Source organism: Zingiber officinale, chromosome 10A, assembly GCF_018446385.1.
Source record: "Zingiber officinale cultivar Zhangliang chromosome 10A, Zo_v1.1, whole genome shotgun sequence".
Lineage (NCBI taxonomy): Eukaryota > Viridiplantae > Streptophyta > Magnoliopsida > Zingiberales > Zingiberaceae > Zingiber > Zingiber officinale.
This window is the reverse complement of record NC_056004.1, coordinates 86,121,870-86,139,611: the sequence shown is the minus strand read 5'-3', so window position 1 is coordinate 86,139,611 and position 17,742 is coordinate 86,121,870. Positions and strand designations below refer to the sequence as shown.

General features: G+C 43.7%; 2 protein-coding genes across 2 annotated transcripts; one reads left to right on the top strand and one right to left on the bottom strand.

Moving 5' to 3' along the window:
• The first annotated feature begins 9,637 nt into the window (after nt 1-9,637).
• On the top strand, nt 9,638-11,060 carry LOC122028145 (2-oxoglutarate-dependent dioxygenase 19-like). Its single transcript, XM_042587162.1, has 4 exons — nt 9,638-9,948; nt 10,031-10,269; nt 10,350-10,677; nt 10,743-11,060. The coding sequence occupies exons 1-4, from the start codon at nt 9,712-9,714 to the stop codon at nt 11,004-11,006; spliced, it is 1,068 nt and encodes a 355-aa protein (XP_042443096.1). The 5' UTR covers nt 9,638-9,711; the 3' UTR covers nt 11,007-11,060.
• Nucleotides 11,061-14,763: 3,703 nt separating this feature from the next.
• On the bottom strand, nt 14,764-15,180 carry LOC122026751 (alpha carbonic anhydrase 8-like). Its single transcript, XM_042585475.1, has one exon. The coding sequence runs from the start codon at nt 15,178-15,180 to the stop codon at nt 14,764-14,766; it is 417 nt and encodes a 138-aa protein (XP_042441409.1).
• Between the last annotated feature and the right edge of the window lie 2,562 nt (nt 15,181-17,742).

Here is a 17,742-nt window from a genome sequence, read left to right as displayed (position 1 = left end):
TATCATATTAGGAGGTAATAAATTAATTAAAATTCTAGTTACCTCCTTACCCGTCTCCGCTTGCTCCCTTTACTCCTTGGTCCAATACCGATGTCGGAGGCACTTCCCCTTCTTGTCTGTCAGAGCTTCGAACGGGACTTCCAATGCAGTCCAATGGCCCCAATTCATTTGGAACCAAGTCTCTAACCACTTACTCCTCCAGTACTCAAAATCATCTCGATCCTATAGCGGTGGGATTTGAATATCCCATCCTAGAGGCCCTTCGGATTCCATCTTCCTCTAGTGCTTTGCTCCCTTAGTGATTAGTCCGTTGAAGAGTGCCCCACTTTGTACCACTTGTTGGGACCTAGACGTCCAGCTAGACATGGGTGAATAGCCGATCACCCACTTTTTCACTTCCTATGCTTGTTAGTGTACAGCGAAAATATAAAACAAACTAATAAGATGAAAGCTAAAACCTAGAGGTAATAAACAAGACAATCAAACCTCTAACACGTTACGAATGTAGTTAAGAGATTAGAGCTCCTACTCCACGGCTATCCATAAGGTAGATAATCATAATCCGTCGGTAGATGACTCCCCGTAAAACCTTCGGCTAATTCACATAACTCCTTGTGGGTTGAGAAACATCACCACAACTCGCACAAGCATGCTTGGGATGCTAGGGCGCTTGGAAGACTACTAATAGGGGTTAACCACCTTTATTTCATCAATCATGGTCAAGCACCCCGAGCTCTATTAAATAGAGCTCGGGAGGAAACACCTAGCCGTGTTTCTCGCCATCGGTAGACTAGTAAAGACAGTAATCGACTAGTCCTAAGTGGAATTTGACCATTACAAGCCAATGACTCGATACCAATTGACTGCTATAGTAGACCAGTTGATTGTTACAGTGTACAAATCAACTGCTACAGTAGCTACTACAGTAAAGGTTAGCTACTACAGTAATGATTGATTGCTACAGTACCAAACGATTATTTTCACAATCGGCAAACATAGAAATATTTTATGCCCTGCCCCAGTCTACTGGTTAAATCCTAATCCTAGGATTTGACCCCCGAGTACATTCACTCATCACTTTTCCTCGCCTAACCATCCTAGACCTAGCCTTCTAGCCTCCTCCATCAGCTTCGCGTCCCTCGGATGCCTCCTCATCGTTTACGCCTAGCCATCTGGAGCTTCCTTCTGTCTTGTCCTTGTTGTTGGGTCTTCCTTTGCCAAGAGACTCCTCATCTCCGGGACTTCAACCATTGCTAAGTTACACTTAAACTTACATTGCCAAGATTGCATGCTTAGACTTACACCGCCAAAATTCTGTTGGGATCTCTTCGTACTCGGCTAGAGAGGGGGGGTGTGAATAGCCGCCCCAAATCGCTCGTTTCTTCCTACAATTCGTTAGCGCAGCGGAAAAATAAACTAGAAACGAAAGGAAGAATACAAACCTCAAACAAACCGATGTAACGAGGTTCGGAGATTAGGGCTCCTACTCCTCGGCGTGTCCGTAAGGTGGACGAGTCCAGTCAATCCGTCGGTGGATGAGTCCCCGGAGAACCGGCTAATACAAACTCCTTATGGGTGGAGAAACCTCGCCACAACACACTCTTGCAACAGCAAGTAAGGAGAGTACAGAAATACAAAGAAAGACAGCAAGAAATACAACAGTAAGAAAACTCTTGCTTGCCTTCTCTTCGACTGGAAGAAGCAGCAGCTCCAAGCGCCTACAACAGCAGGTGACCCAGCCAAAAGGAAGCTCACGCGAAGCGCTTCAAGAACTCGCAGAGCTCAGCAGCGAAAGAAGAGGAAGAAGGAGAGCGACGCACGGCAGATGCCCTCGATCCTTTATACCGCGAAGAAACAGTGAAGAAACTAGTCGTTGCGTCGCAGCTAGGACCCCGATCGGTCCACGCCGATCGGGGAAAATGAATCGGTCCACGCACCGATCCCTTCCTTCCTTCTCGCGATGCTGCGTCTCGATCGTCCACGCCGATCGGGACGCCTTTGTCGATGCGTGGACCGATCAGTACTTTCTTTCGCCTCTGTTTTCCGATCGGTCACCACCGATCGACAAGAACCAACAGAGCTTCGATATCGATCGGTCACCGGACCGATCGAGAAAAGTATCTGATCGGTCTGGTGATGACCGATCCGAGCTTGGTTTTGCCCAAACCAAGTCCCAAGACTTCAAACCAATATCCGGTCAACCTTGACCTATTGGTACTTCATCCCTAGCATCTGGTCACTCCCTTGACCTGCTAGAACTCCTCGCCAAGTGTCCGGTCAATCCTTTGACCTACTTGGACTTTCTCAACACCGGATGTCCGATCATCCCCGATCCATCTCGATTTTCCTGGATTCACTCACCGGGACTTTCCACACCGCCTAACATCCCGTTAGGACTTTCTCATTGCCTAACATCCCGGTTAGGACTTTTCCACTTGCCACTCACCAGGACTTTCCAACGCCTAACATCCAGTTAGGACTTTTTGGCTTCACTCACCGGGACTTTCCAAGCCTAACATCCCAGTTAGGACTTTCTCCTTGCCTGACTTACTCGGACTTTTCCGTGCAAGTCTCCATACTTGGACTTTTCGCGTGCCAAGCTCCCTGCTTGGACTTTTCCAGTGCCAAGTCTCCATACTTGGACTTTTCCAATGCCAAGCTCCCTGCTTGGACTTTTCGCGTGCCAAGCTCCCTGCTTGGACTTTTCCAGTGCCAAGTCTCCATACTTGGACTTTTCCAATGCCAAGCTCCCTGCTTTCACTTTTCGCCAAGCTCCCTGCTTGGACTTTTCCCGAATCAGGTCAACCAGGTCAACCTTGACCTAAGGTTGCACCTACAATCTCCCGAACACCTATTCTTGTCAAACATCAAGAATACAACTCTCTTCTCGTCAAACATCGTCAAACATCAAAACACAACTCGAGTCAGGTCAACTCGAGTCAGGTCAACCAAGTCAACCTTGACCTAAGGTTGCACCAACAATCTCCCCCTTTTTGATGTTTGACAAAATCCAAAATCAAGTTAGGTTAACCCGATAACCTAACTTAGGTTTTCCAACCATCTTCCAATGTCCAATGTTCTTTTCTTGAACATTCTCCGGACATTCTCCCCTTAGGTTAACCCGATAACCTAACTTGGGTTCTCCAATAATTCTCCCCCTTTTTGACACACATCAAAAAGTATTCCAATGTTCTTCCTCGAACATTCCTTGACATTCTTCCCCTAGCTTAGGTTAACCCGATAACCTAACTTGGGTTCTCCAATAATTCTCCAATGAACGCTCTCCCCTTTTTGACACACATCAAAAAGAAAAGGAGGGTATCAAGGTCAAGAGTTTCTTCCTAATGAAAGTCCCATACCTTTCATTGAAACTATTAATTTCCCCTTGATACTAAACTCAACAACCAACTTAGTGATAATCTCATATCACTAATCCTCAAGGAGTAAAAACTCCCCCTAAAAGTCAACTCCCCCTCGACCATTGCACCAACAATGTCTTGGAGAGTTTCAAACCTTTAGAAATCCACAAAACCCAACTTCCAGCTGAAATTTCAGACCAACAGCTGAAAATCAGAAACTGGCACGCACTGATCGGTCCCCGGACCGATCGAAGCCCTGGATCGGTCCCCAGACCGATCCACGCTTCACCGATCGCACTGGATCGTCACCGATCGGTCACCGGACCGATCAGGCCTTCCCTGGATCGGTCCGGTGACCGATCCAGCCTCTGAAATCAGAGATTTCTGATTTTCTCCCCGGAAGAAGTTCAGAAACTCATAGAAAATTACAGAAAATTCCAAAAATTACGAAACTTTGAGGATACATTCCTCATGTCATACACTATCAAGGAAAAATAGTTTTCTATGAAAATAGTTTCCATTTTTCAATCTTGATACAAAGTTCAAAAACTTTGAAATAGTTCAAGTTTAAGTCATCTTTGTATCATCTTGCTCAATGAAGAATGCTATCACTAGGAAAGCTTCATCAAGGTTTTTCAAATCAATTTTAAAATATTTTTAAAATCATTTGAATTTAGGACCATAATCTTAGGGCTAGATGTACATAACTTGTACACAAGCTTTCCCTATGATCCTTAATTTCTTGAATTAGGGTCATCTAGGTACAATGACTATGCACCTTGATCCTAACTCATGATCCTAATATCTCACACACATCTATGGTGCATCAAACCACATTCAAGTCAATTTGATGTGAGATATGGGTTAAGGTCAACTTAGGCTAAGGTCTCATGCATTTTCTAAACACAAATTTGATCTCAATATCAAGATGTGTTCTTCATCCTTAAATCAATTCAATTGATTATTAATGCAAGAGATGATGACATGGCATAAATGATATCATAAATGGAAAACATGTGCCAATGTCATGATGTCATGGCATAAAGTATGAAAACTTAAATAGAGCATGACATATAAACTAGCCTAAGCACTATCATGACATTTCAAATGATGATAAAACTAAACATGATGTCATGACATGTCATATGGCAAACAACCATGGTAAGTTAACACAAATAAAATACCTAGATTACCTATCTAAGTATCCTTAATCACTTAGTTAACTTAAATTCTAATCCTAGATTGCCCAAAGTGCTCCAAGAAAATGTCAAAACCCAAATTGGCATTTCTTGATCTCTTGTTTGATTTATACCATTTTAAAAATTTTACAAGAGTAGCACTTCTAAATTAAGGCCCGGATTGCCTTGATTACCTAAGAGAATATCAAAAATCCCAATTTGATATTTCTCTAGGTTTTTCCACATTGTGTCAATTTAAAGTAAGATTAATATATTCTCACTTTGGCACACTTTACTCTTCCAAGGAGTGAATGATAAAGATTATTCCATTTCATTTTCAAAGGTTCCCAAAAACCTTGAAAATGCTCCTTGAGTGTCAATTTCCTCAAAGTTGGGTTAACTACCCTTCTTATTGGAGTTGACACTCTCTAACCCATCTATGGGGTAGAGAAAATGCTCCTAGGAACCCAATACCTACTTGAGCTCATTGGGTTCACTAAAAATTCACTAGGGATGACTTCCCTAGCAACCCTCCTAATGACCCTCTTAGGCTTTAAAGCCTTGGTCATTTGGGTCTCATCAAGGTCAACTATAGGGGTGACTCCCCTTGTGACCTTGGTAATGATCTTCCTAGCCTTAGGTTTTGTTCCATAATCGAATGGAACATTATGATAGGTGGGCTTGACCATTTGGGACTTAGGTTTGTGACCCAAACCCTTTTTGTCCTTGGACATTGGTTTTTGACCCTTAAACCCTAGAGATGACTTCTCCAAGTTTTTAAGAGCCTTTTCCAAAGTATCAAGTCTTGACCTCAAGACTTGATTCTCCTTCTCTAATACCTCAATTTTTGATTTGTCATTCTTCTTTGAGGCATTCCTAGGCATGTGTCTAGTTGATTTGGGGTTTCTACCTAGGTTTTCCTTAACCTTAGAAGTGTTAATCCTAGGGTTAGCATTCCTAGTAGTATCCCTATCTAGGTTGACATGTTTAGCACCTAAGCACATGTATTGATTTCTAGTGTTAACATGCTTATCATTATTGACTAATGCAATAAAATTACTAGCATGTATCCTACTAGACTTGCACGAATGAGCCTTAAAAGATACCTTAGGGTTTGCCTTAGCTCCCCCTATCGATGTGCCCGGTCTCTTGCCCTTGTGAGGTTGCCTCCCCCTCGGACAATGGCTCCTATAGTGTCCCCGTTGCTTGCATTGAAAGCACACCACGTGCTTCTTGCCTTTGCGTGTTGGGACTCCGGCTACCTTGACCTTTGGCGCCAGTGGAGTCTTCCTAACTCTCTTTGGACATTTGCTCTTGTAATGTCCATACTCCCTACACTCAAAGCATAATATATGTAATTTATTTGAAACTAAAATGCTTGAGTTACCTAGGGTTTGGGATGGATGACTCTCTCCTTCATCCCTTCCGGAGGTAGAATCTTCTTCTTGCTCCGATCTTGAACAAGAGGAACTCTCCTCCTCTTCTTCCTTGGATGTTGAGTAGCCCTCAACTCCTAATTCGCTCCTCCATGATGTGAGCTACTTGGCTCACTAGGCTCCTCTTCATGGCTTGAAGTGGAGCTCTCCTCATGGTACTTGGCCAAGTTATCCCATAATTCCTTGGCATTGTTGTAACCTATCTTACACAAGATGTTAGTAGGCAATGAAAATTCAATTATTCTCGTTACCTCTTCGTTGATTTCGGATTTGTGAATTTGTTCTCTTGTCCACTCCTCCTTCTCAAGTGGTTTTCCTTCCTTATCCACCGGAGGAGTAAAACCTTCTTGTACACAAAACCAATTCATTATGTTAGTCATAAGAAAGTACTTCATCCTTACCTTCCAATACGCGAAGTCGCCGCATTCGTAGAAGGGTGGAATGGTGATGTCTTCTCCATAGAGATCCATCTCTAGCCCGTGCTTCCCCGGGTGTTGATCCGTCGAAGAGCAACCTCGCTCTGATACCACTTGTTGGGATCTCTTCGTACTCGGCTAGAGAGGGGGGGTGTGAATAGCCGCCCCAAATCGCTCGTTTCTTCCTACAATTCGTTAGCGCAGCGGAAAAATAAACTAGAAATGAAAGGAAGAATACAAACCTCAAACAAACCGATGTAACGAGGTTCGGAGATTAGGGCTCCTACTCCTCGGCGTGTCCGTAAGGTGGACGAGTCCAGTCAATCCGTCGGTGGATGAGTCCCCGGAGAACCGGCTAATACAAACTCCTTATGGGTGGAGAAACCTCGCCACAACACACTCTTGCAACAGCAAGTAAGGAGAGTACAGAAATACAAAGAAAGACAGCAAGAAATACAACAGTAAGAAAACTCTTGCTTGCCTTCTCTTCGACTGGAAGAAGCAGCAGCTCCAAGCGCCTACAACAGCAGGTGACCCAGCCAAAAGGAAGCTCACGCAAAGCTTCAACGCTTCAAGAACTCAGCAGAGCTCAGCAGCAGAAAGAAGAGGAAGAAGGAGAGCGACGCACAGCAGATGCCCTCGATCCTTTATACCTGCGAAGAAGAAACAGTGAAGAAACTAGCCGTTGCGTCGCAACGGCTAGGACCCTGATCGGTCCACAGACCGATCAGGGAAGAGGTGGATCGGTCCACAGACCGATCCCCTTCCTTTCCTTCTCGCGATGCTCGTCTCTGATCGGTCCACAGACCGATCAGGACATGGCCTGATCGGTCTGTGGACCGATCAGGCTGCCTTTCTTTTCGATCAGTAACCGAACAGAGAGTTTCTGTTCGGTATCTGATCGGTCACCAGACCGATCAGAGCAAACAAGGTATCACTGGATCGGTCTGGTGACCGATCCAGAGCTTGGTTTTTGCCCAAACCAAGTCCCAAGACTTCCAAACCAATATCCGGTCAACCTTGACCTATTGGTACTTCATCCCTAGCATCTGGTCACTCCCTTGACCTGCTAGAACTCCCTGCCAAGTGTCCGGTCAATCCCTTTGACCTACTTGGACTTTCCAACACCAGAAGTCCGATCATCCCTGATCCATCTGGATTTTCCCTTGCCTGGATTCACTCACCAGGACTTTCCACACTGCCTAACATCCCAGTTAGGACTTTCTCATTGCCTAACATCCCAGTTAGGACTTTTCCACTGCCTGGCTTCACTCACCAGGACTTTCCAACTGCCTAACATCCCAGTTAGGACTTTCCCACTGCCTGGCTTCACTCACCAGGACTTTCCAACTGCCTAACATCCCAGTTAGGACTTTCTCACTGCCCGGCTTCACTCACCAGGACTTTTCCCGTGCCAAGTCTCCATACTTGGACTTTTCGCGTGCCAAGCTCCCTGCTTGGACTTTTCCAGTGCCAAGTCTCCATACTTGGACTTTTCCAATGCCAAGCTCCCTGCTTGGACTTTTCGCGTGCCAAGCTCCCTGCTTGGACTTTTCCCGAATCAGGTCAACCAGGTCAACCTTGACCTAAGGTTGCACCTACAATCTCCCGAACACCTATTCTTGTCAAACATCAAGAATACAACTCTCTTCTCGTCAAACATCGTCAAACATCAAAACACAACTCGAGTCAGGTCAACTCGAGTCAGGTCAACCAAGTCAACCTTGACCTAAGGTTGCACCAACAAATTCCACTTGGACTTTCACCTTTGCCAAGATCACACTTGGACCTTTTCTTATTGTACCTGTATTCTGCACACTCACAATGTATATCAAATACAAGAATAAACCTAACTTAAACCTTGCCCAAACATTAAAATGTAGGGTCACATAGATTGCTCTAACAAATATGACATCAAGTGATTTTAAACCCGATCGACCTCTGCTCAACCAGCTATATATGTAGAGTCTCCTAAGGATAAGTATCTTTAAGCTCACCCAGTCTTTACCGGGCCAGGCTTACACAGAGAGCCTTATGTTTGATCGGCCTTATATGATCGATCATATATTAACATCTTTGTGGGGATAAGTGCCTTTAAGCTCACCCAGTCTTTGCATGGTCGGACATATACAGAGAGTCTTATGTTTACCGACCTTTATCTAACCGATCATATATTAATAGCTTTATGGGTTTAAGTGTGTTTAAGCATGCCCGATCTTTGCTCGACTTGGCGTACACAGAGAGCCTTACTTTTGGCCGGCCTTTATCTGACCGATCGTATATTAATAGCTTTGTGGGGCTAAGTGTCTTTAAGCCCGCCCTGTCCTTGCTCTACAAGCGTACACAGAGAGACTTACGTTTGATCGACCTTTATCTGACCGATCATATATTAACATCTTTGTGGGGCTAAGTGCTTTTAAGCTCACTCGGTGTTTGCCTGATCGGGCGTACATGGAGAGCCTTACTCTCGACCGACCTTTATCTGATCGATCGTATATTAACAACTTTGTGAGGCTAAGTGCCTTTAAGCCAATCTGGTCTTTGCCCGATCGAGCGTACAGGGAGAGTCTTACTTTTGACTGACCTTTATCCGGTCGATCGAGTATAAAGAGGTTTTAGAAGGCTCGAGTGTTTAGAGCCCGATCATCCTTTCATCCGGCCAGACTCCCCTGGACTCGGCCGACTATTTGACCGATCAGGTACATTACTTCTTGAATTCCAAAGTAAAATACTAGAATTCTTTTGTTCGGCCAACTTTATGGTTGGTCGGCCCTATCCGAGCATCCTGCCTTGGAGCCTTTCGGATAGTACCCGAGAACTTTGATGTTGGGTGATCCACAGAATTAGATGGAGAATGCTTCTCTATTCTGACTTTGACCACCATATCATCTTGATTTTAACAATCATGTCATCTTTTAGATTCACTCACTATAACCCATATCATATAACATATCAATTAGTTAAATTAATTATGAAAAATTATAAATATATAGAGCGTTACTCTCAATTATTTTTAGTATTATATATGATCAAATAAAATTATTATGTATATTTGATAATAACTAGATCATCAAATTAAATTAGTTTTTTTTTTTAATTTAATTTAGACTTTTAATTGAGATACTTCAATTTGATTTTGGTTTCATCTGCTAAACGGATAAACCCAAGACACATAGATTACTTTTTTTTTATTTAAAATTCTTTAAATAATATCTGAAAAAAACCGAATTCAATTAATAATCTGTTCAAGTGGCTGTGGCAGTGACACCTCAAACTTCACCCACTACCTCAGCCACCGGCAAGCAAGTCCCATCCCTCTCTCATGGCCGCAGATCTCCAAAACTCCGTTAAACAACTCTCCGATTCCGGCGCCTTCTCCTCCCTCCCTCTCCAATTATACGCCTCTCGAGATCCCACCGCCCCTTCCGACGTCGACGCCACTCTCGAGCCCCAAATCCCGACCATCGACCTCTCCCTCCTCACCGGAGCAACTCCCCGCGAACGCGCTCGCATGGTTCAACGGCTCGGCCGAGCCTGCCAAGACTGGGGCTTCTTCATGGCACGCACTTTCCGCGTCGTCAATGAATCTCCGTAGCGTAGCGTAATTCACGCATGCATCTTTAACCGGATATTAATTGCAGGTGGTCAATCATGGCGTGCCGGAGGGGCTGCGGCAGGCGATGCTGGAGGCGGCCAAGAAGTTCTTTGACCTGGAGGAAGAGGACAAGGCGGAGCTCCGCGGCGAAACTGTCTTGGATCCCATCCGATACGGCACCAGCTTCAACCCCAAGGCGGAGGTCGGCGTCCGGTATTGGAGAGACTTCCTCAAGCTGGCCGTGCACCCGGACTTCCATTCTCCGGCGAAGCCACTTTCTTTCAGGTGGTTAATTCCGAAGCCATGCTGATTTCGATTACAGCACTGAAAACGATCCAATTTGGCAATTTTTTACTCTGTTTCAGCGATGTATTACGCGATTACGCGACTTGCACGAGGAGAGTGGGCATGGAGCTGCTCAAAGGCATATGGGAAAGCTTGGAGTTGGAAGAGAACGACATGAACAAGGCCTTGAAGCTCGACTCATGCTTCCAAGTCTTCGTTGCCAACTTGTACCCTCCCTGCCCACAGCCAGAGCTCGTCTTCGGCCTTCCTCCGCACTCCGACCATGGCCTGCTCACGCTCCTCCACCAGAACGGCGTCGACGGCCTCAACGTCGAGCACGGAGGCAAGTGGGTCCACGTCAAACCCCTCCCCGGCTCCTTCCTCGTGAACGCCGGCGATCACATGCAGGTCGAACTATATACGTACCTCTGTTTCTGTTATTAAATGGAGCACTGATTAGTGAAAAGGTGCAGATTGTTACCAATGGGAGATACAAGAGCGCGCTGCACCGAGCCATGGCCAACGGCAAGAGCACAAGGGTGTCGGTGCTGACGGTCGTGGGGCCTTCCCTGGACACGGTGGTGGAGCCGGTGGCTGCTCTGGTTAGCTCGGAGAGGCCGGCCATGTACAGGGGATGGAGCTACAGGCAGTTTCTGGAGTACCAACAGGGGAATCAGCTCAAGGAGAAGGCTGTGTTGGAACTACTGCGATGTAGAGATCATGAACATGTAATTTGACTTCTTGTAACAATGCTTCTGATCAAATAAATGGATGGTCAAATTATCGGTCAATGAAGTTGTTGACACATTCTTTCTCCCAAGACTATTGATGATTGAAATGAAACAGCCTAAGATATACTTCAAAAGAGAGTTAGATTAGCCATGGGATGAATCGTAGATTTATTCTACGACGCTCAAGTTAAGGTTTACTTAAGATGATATGTGAGAAAAAGAAGAGAATGGAGAGGGAGAGTAGAACTTAGTCTAAGATTTCGAGAGTCTCCGTGACAATTGAAATATCATGATTTTATGAGCTAGTGAGGGGACTAAATTTGATAGTCATTAGATGCTGCTTCGTTTATCTAACACCATGTATTTGTAGGAGAACATCTAGGAGACTGAATTTGATAACTTTATAACTGCTTCTCTATTATTAGGATGTCACGCGTCCTATAATATTTGTAGTTACTGACAACGAGCTCATATAGGGCATAGGTCTGTCTTGAGAATGAAAAAGTTGAGGTCAATGTGGAGTGACATTGAGAATGGACAAAGTTAAGATATGAAATCGAGATTGAGACAATGCTGAAATTCAATGCAGAGAGAGGGCGTCGTGAATGAGGCTGAGATAGAGATGGTGCCAGTGGTGGCAGCGGGAACTAAGAGGGAGTTTGTTGCTGAGACTAAAATGGAGTCTGTCGCTAAGATTGAGAGAGTCTATCACCGAGATTGAGAAGGAGCCTGTTGTTGAGATTGAGATGAAGTTTGTTGCCGAAACTGAGATGGAATCGGTAGTTGAAACTGAGACTGAGAGATAATGTCGGGACTTGGATTTGAACCAAAGACTTGGATTTGAGCCAAGGAAATTGTCCAGATCAAGAGCCAAGACTGAGAGCTAGTACAAGGACTTGAGATTGATCAAGAAGGGTTGTCAGGATTTGAGGTTGAGCCAAGGAAGTGTCAGGAGCAGAAACTGAGATATGATTGGTGATTTTTCTTCCACATTTATATACTCGTTGACCTTTCTAAGCAGGTGGTCGAAGTGCCTAGGCGATCTTGATGATAAATCGGAAGAATTCTCCCTCGACGAGCCCTTGGTGAAGGCATTCATCATGGTCTCGGATGAAACGGATGGGATATTCATGTCCACCTTATTGAAGCGTTGGATGTAGGCTCTGAGTGTTTCCTTCGACACTTGCTTCATGGAAAAGTGGCTGATGCTCGTCTTCTTATAGCGTCGACTGCTAGCGAACTGATGTAAGAAGGCAGCACAGAAGTCTTTGAAACTGCGTATATATCCGTCCAGTAGTCTTCGAAACCATCTATGCGCCGACCCGGAGAGGGTTCTGTGTACTGGTGAAGTGTGACCGCATTATCAAACTTATCTAGATGATCGTCTGGATCAGTCGACCCGTTGTATTCTCTGATCGCCAATGGAGTATAATACCTCGGCAGGGGGTCTTGCAAGATTTCCTCAAAGAACTGTCGGTTGATCCATTCGGGCGATGCAATGCCTTGGGGTGCGTTGCCTTTTTGTGTGTCTCGAATGGGAGTGTCATCCGAGGCTGATCCCCTCTCTTTGTTCGCTTGGGCTATCTATGAGGGGGTTTGGAATAGGATGTGATGGAAGGGGATTGGCGCGGGTGGCGCTTCCCTTAGCGTGCCGGTCGGCCTTCTATTATGTCCCCACACAGAGAGATGTTCCGCTTGATCTTCATGCCCCGCTCATCCTGCTGCTGATGTCGCGGGCTGCTGCACTAGCCGATCGGCTAACACTTGTTGTTGTTGTTGCTTGATCATTTTTGCCACTCGGGCTTGCACGAGCATGTCGAGCTCTTCTTAGGTGAGCGTCACGGTGGTTAGTCGTCCAGCGTCCTCCATCTTCTCGGCTTGGATGCAAGTTACCTTCCCACAGACGGCACCAAATATGATCATATCCAAAAGTCGATGAGATGGATGCTGGGGATGTGACGCTCCCGCTAACCTCCTGTGGCCTTCACTTTGACCTACAACACAAGTGACGTCAGTGCCAAGCCAGGGAAAGGGTCCCTGGCGATGACCATCCGACGCTCAAGTTAGTCTCCGGTGAAGAAGAAGCAAAGAGCGGAGCAACGAGAAGACTGTAGCGCAATAGTAAAATATTGCATACCTCCGCCGATGCTTGGACCCCCTTTATATAGAGCTCCTGTAGCATGCGTGCACGCTTCCCAAGGTGAGCATGCGTCCCTAAGTTTTTCCTGAAAAAACTCATCAATAAAGTGTCTCTGACACAGTACCTTAACATGCCGAGCATATCTCTGAAGTGATAGTGTAAGCTTTCGTCGTACGATCCTCTGTCTGACCATGACACCTGTCAACGACACTAGCTCCCAAAAGGATGTCAAAAGATAGCCTATTGTGTCTATTACTTGGCTGAACGGAATAGTCGCTCGGCCGAAATTCCGCCGTCCGTGCGTTATCTGTTGCTGGGCCGAGCGGGATAGTCACTCGACTGGAATTCCATTGTTTGCATGTTCCGTTGCTGGGCCGAGCAGGATAGCCACTCGGTCGAAAGTCCATTGTCCGCGTGCTCTGTTGCTGGGCCGAGCAGGATAGTCGTTCGGCCGGAAGTCTACTGTCTGCATGCTTGGCTGATGTCGAGTCTGCTGCTAGGCTAAGCGGAAGAGCCGCTCGGCCCAGTTTTTGCATACTACTCCCTTTGTCATCCTCTTATTTGAGCGTCGGGTGCTCGGCTCATGGCCGAGTCAAAGATGATATCGGATTGAGCCTTTCTCTTCCCGATCGGGGTATGCTTCGCCTGATCGGTCGATGCCTTATACGTGTTGACCGTCTTGACTTTGACCTCCTTTGATCTTCATCATGACAGCAAGTTAGGGCCTCTCATCATCATTGCATCACCTAGATTATTAAAAAAAAGAGGGAGAGAGAAAGTTCTCTGAAGGACAAAGTGACTGAGAAATAGGAATAGGACTCTGGCTTTCTTTCTCAACTGCCTCTTGAAATATGCCAAGCAAAAGCAACTTAAAGCAACAAGAACAAAAAAAAGATGCCAAAAAGAAACCATCATTTATCATGGCTGCTTGCCTCCCCATTCAGGAGGAATATTCTCATCCTGCATTATTACCATGCGAACAAGCGAATTGGTTCTTCTCTTCTCTCCCAATACACTTTGAAACAGCCATTTATTAAAATCGCTGCTAAACTAATATAATTCTTAATGATATTTTATATAGACTACTTCGAATTAATAATCAGAAATGACTCTTAGAGTAATGATAAAATTATTATTGTGGGACCTAATCACATATTTAAATAGGGAAAATAATCTTTTACAATACTATAATAGAATCAATATAGTCCATTCTTTCTTTAAAATCCCATACTTCATGTATTTGAAGTTAAAAATTCTTGGGAATCCCAAGCTTGGACAAAAAATATTACAGCATTTTTGTAGTTGAAGACGTATGAATTGTTCTATGTGAATTTTAAACCCTGGTTGTTATATCGAATGTCATCCTACTTTTTACCATGGCATCATCGTGCCCGAGCAAAAAGAATTTATTATGTACAGATACATGAGCGAGCATGAAACCACTCTTACATGAAAGTTATGGATATACAGTAGAAGAATTATTATCATTATTTTTAACACACACGCAGAAAGAAAAGCCAAAAGAAAAAGAAACAAGCGATAGGGACGACAAATTATTTATACCACCAAGAATTTAAATTGATCGATCAGCAACAGAAGCATTAGTTAATTAATTAACTCGTCCTAGAGCGCATAGGCGACTGCGGCGGCGGCGGCGGAGGCGACGAAGGCGGCGGAGTCCCATCCCGCGGTGCGCCGCGTGGTGGCAGCATTGGTGGTCGGAGGGGGAGGTTCAATGGCCGGGGCAGGGGAATTGCCGCCGGTGGGGGTGGGGGAGGGAGGGGAGAGGGAGGGGGCTTCGGGTGCTGGCGTCGTCGGAGCTGGAGTCGGTGAGGTGGGGGCGGGCGCCGGGGTCACGGGGGCGGGGGCCGGGGTGGGCGGGGGGAGGGTGGGGGGAGGCGACGGCGCCGGAGTGGGAGGAGCGGGCGAGGGGGTGGGCGGTCCGATGGGCGCCGGGCCGGGGGCCTGCGCGGCAGAGACAGCGAACAGGATCGCCAGCGCCGCCACGAGCAGGGGGAGGCGAACGCCGGAGAACTCCATGACGGCCAGCCTGGAGGAGAGAGAGAGAGAGAGAGAGAGAGAGAGAAAGCTGCGACTGGAGAAAACACATGCACAGAGGCAACTATATAAAGCTGCGAGCTCCAAAGGCAGAATACTTTATTTATTTATCTGTTTATTTATTAATTTCATATTAAAATGGGCAATAATGAAAGGGAGTGTTTTTTATTTTTAAGGAATTTCCTAGGTGAGTCCCACCCATTAGCCCTTTTATAATTACATAACTGTCCACTGTTTAATTATTTTTTGATAAACTGATTTTCAAATTTAAACCCTAAATAATTTGGGTAGACTTAACATGTTCAACAATATATATGTTATATTGGAGCAATTATAGTTTAATAGCTACTAAAATATAATTATAATTTAATAGCTATTAAAATGTATACTTAATCTGTTAAAAAAAAAAATCATGTTATAGTATTTAAGATTTTTTAGCGGTTAAAGTGCAAATTTGACATGTTCACATAATATTCATATTGTAACAAATACAAAATCAGTGCTGGTACAACTTAGATTTATCCTATTCAATAACATTCAAGTTGTAGTAGGTACAAACTGTAACTACTACAATTTAAAATTATCTTGTTTAATGATATTCACGTTGTAACAACTACGAAATTAGAGTTGTTATAATGTAGACTTGTCATGTTCATACAACTGACTGATCGATTCAAAATTTAACAGGTGTGACAAGAGATAATAATGCCAAATAATGTTCTTAAGAGTGACTTATTATTTTATAGGGATTGGTGGGATGAGATGTTCTTTTAATAAAAACATAAAAGAGGGTTGCTCATGTGATGATTAAAAAAACAGTGCTCTTTTGATTTTTTTTTTTTCTTTTTCTATATTAAAATGAACTTAAAAAATTGACTTTAAATTTATAGGCAACTTGCTAATTAGGTGAACCTTAATAATTGCAACTCTTATCTTATGTTCAGTTAACTCAAGTAGATTTGAAGCTTAATAAAGCTTAAAATTTGCAGGCCAAAGATATAATAAAAAGGCTATATGTAATTGTGACAATCAAGATAGTGATGGCTAACTAATTTAATGGAAATTGTGTGGATAAATTTGTTTTATTTGCTGTCATAATGTTGCTGCAGTGTGATTCTTAATTCTGAGGGGCACATGATAATATGCCTGCTAAATGTGTAGTAATGTTGTCCAGTTGGGAATGATGATGAAGAATATGCTTTCTGAGAGTGTTGTTTACACTTTGGGTTGAAGGTTCTGTTGCTAGTGGTGTTGTCTATTATGCTTGGAATTATTAGGAGGGGGAACAGATTATGTAGTGGATGCTAATGATGGGGATTTCATCTCTTATCATAAGGGGGAGCAAAAAAACAAGGTAGTGTTTTAATGTTTAATTAGTAGCACTATTATTCTTTATATGACAACATGCTCGTCGAAGTCTTTTTTTAGGGTTGTCGTGCTAAGGGAGATCGAGAAAGAGATAGGTTATAGAGGTGAGGATGATGGTTGCGATGGAGCTTCTCTTTTTGGCCGACATTTCATACGATACAAGGAATAGAAGGGCGGAGACTTCTTTAGTCAATGTGTTATTTGTAGGTCTTAAGGTTTATGTTAAGCATTGCCAAATGCTAATATTATGAGATTGGACACATTATACTGAGATAGGATTGTAAATGAGTCAAACTGTTATGAGTAAATTTTTATATTCATTCAATATGCACAAAGTTAATAGATAATTTATTAAATTCAATGGATAAATTTAAATACATGTTTAGCTCATTAATATTCATAAATACAGATTGTAAAATGTCGGAACAAAATTTATGACCCATATTTATCAACAAGACTTTTATTAAATAAATAAATAATCTCTTAAAATGAAGAAACAAACTTACAATGTCAAGCTCACTAACAAACTGAACAAGTTTAAAAATATAAAAATTTTAAATAATCAAATAAGTTTAAATTAAAAATTCAATAACATCTAAACAAATAAGTTTAAACTAAGTTCGAATCAAAGTCAAACTTTTTTTTTTTAAAAAAGGAGCCCAATGTGAACAATCGAATCAATAGCTTAGCCAATTTTAAACTCAATTTGATTTGTCTCATTTATCTTATCCATAAACTTAGTTCGACTTAGCTCGTTTACAATCCTAAAGATAGTACAATGAGATTTTAGAGTGGGATACAAATTAAGCTCCTCCTGACTAGGCACACATTGAGGCCTATCATCGCCAAAGGATCTCCACACATGGCTTCACTTGGCAATGCGATGTTTTGAGCGATGTGCAAATAAACTTGTCCTTGGCTTCTCTCTCACTATCTTGTGAGATTATAAAAGATTCCCCTATTGTCTTCATTTGACTTCGTCTTAATTTTATTTTTGTTTGGCTTGCATTAGTCTTTACTCGTGGTCCCGGGTAACTTCTCCTTTGCTATTGGATTTTTCTCTTGTAGTTGTTTTTCATCCCCCGAAGGTATCTAGTGAGCCTCTAGGTTGTGTCGCCTTAAGTTTCTAGCATATTCTGACTTGTTTACTCTTTCTTGATATCTCATCAAACTCTC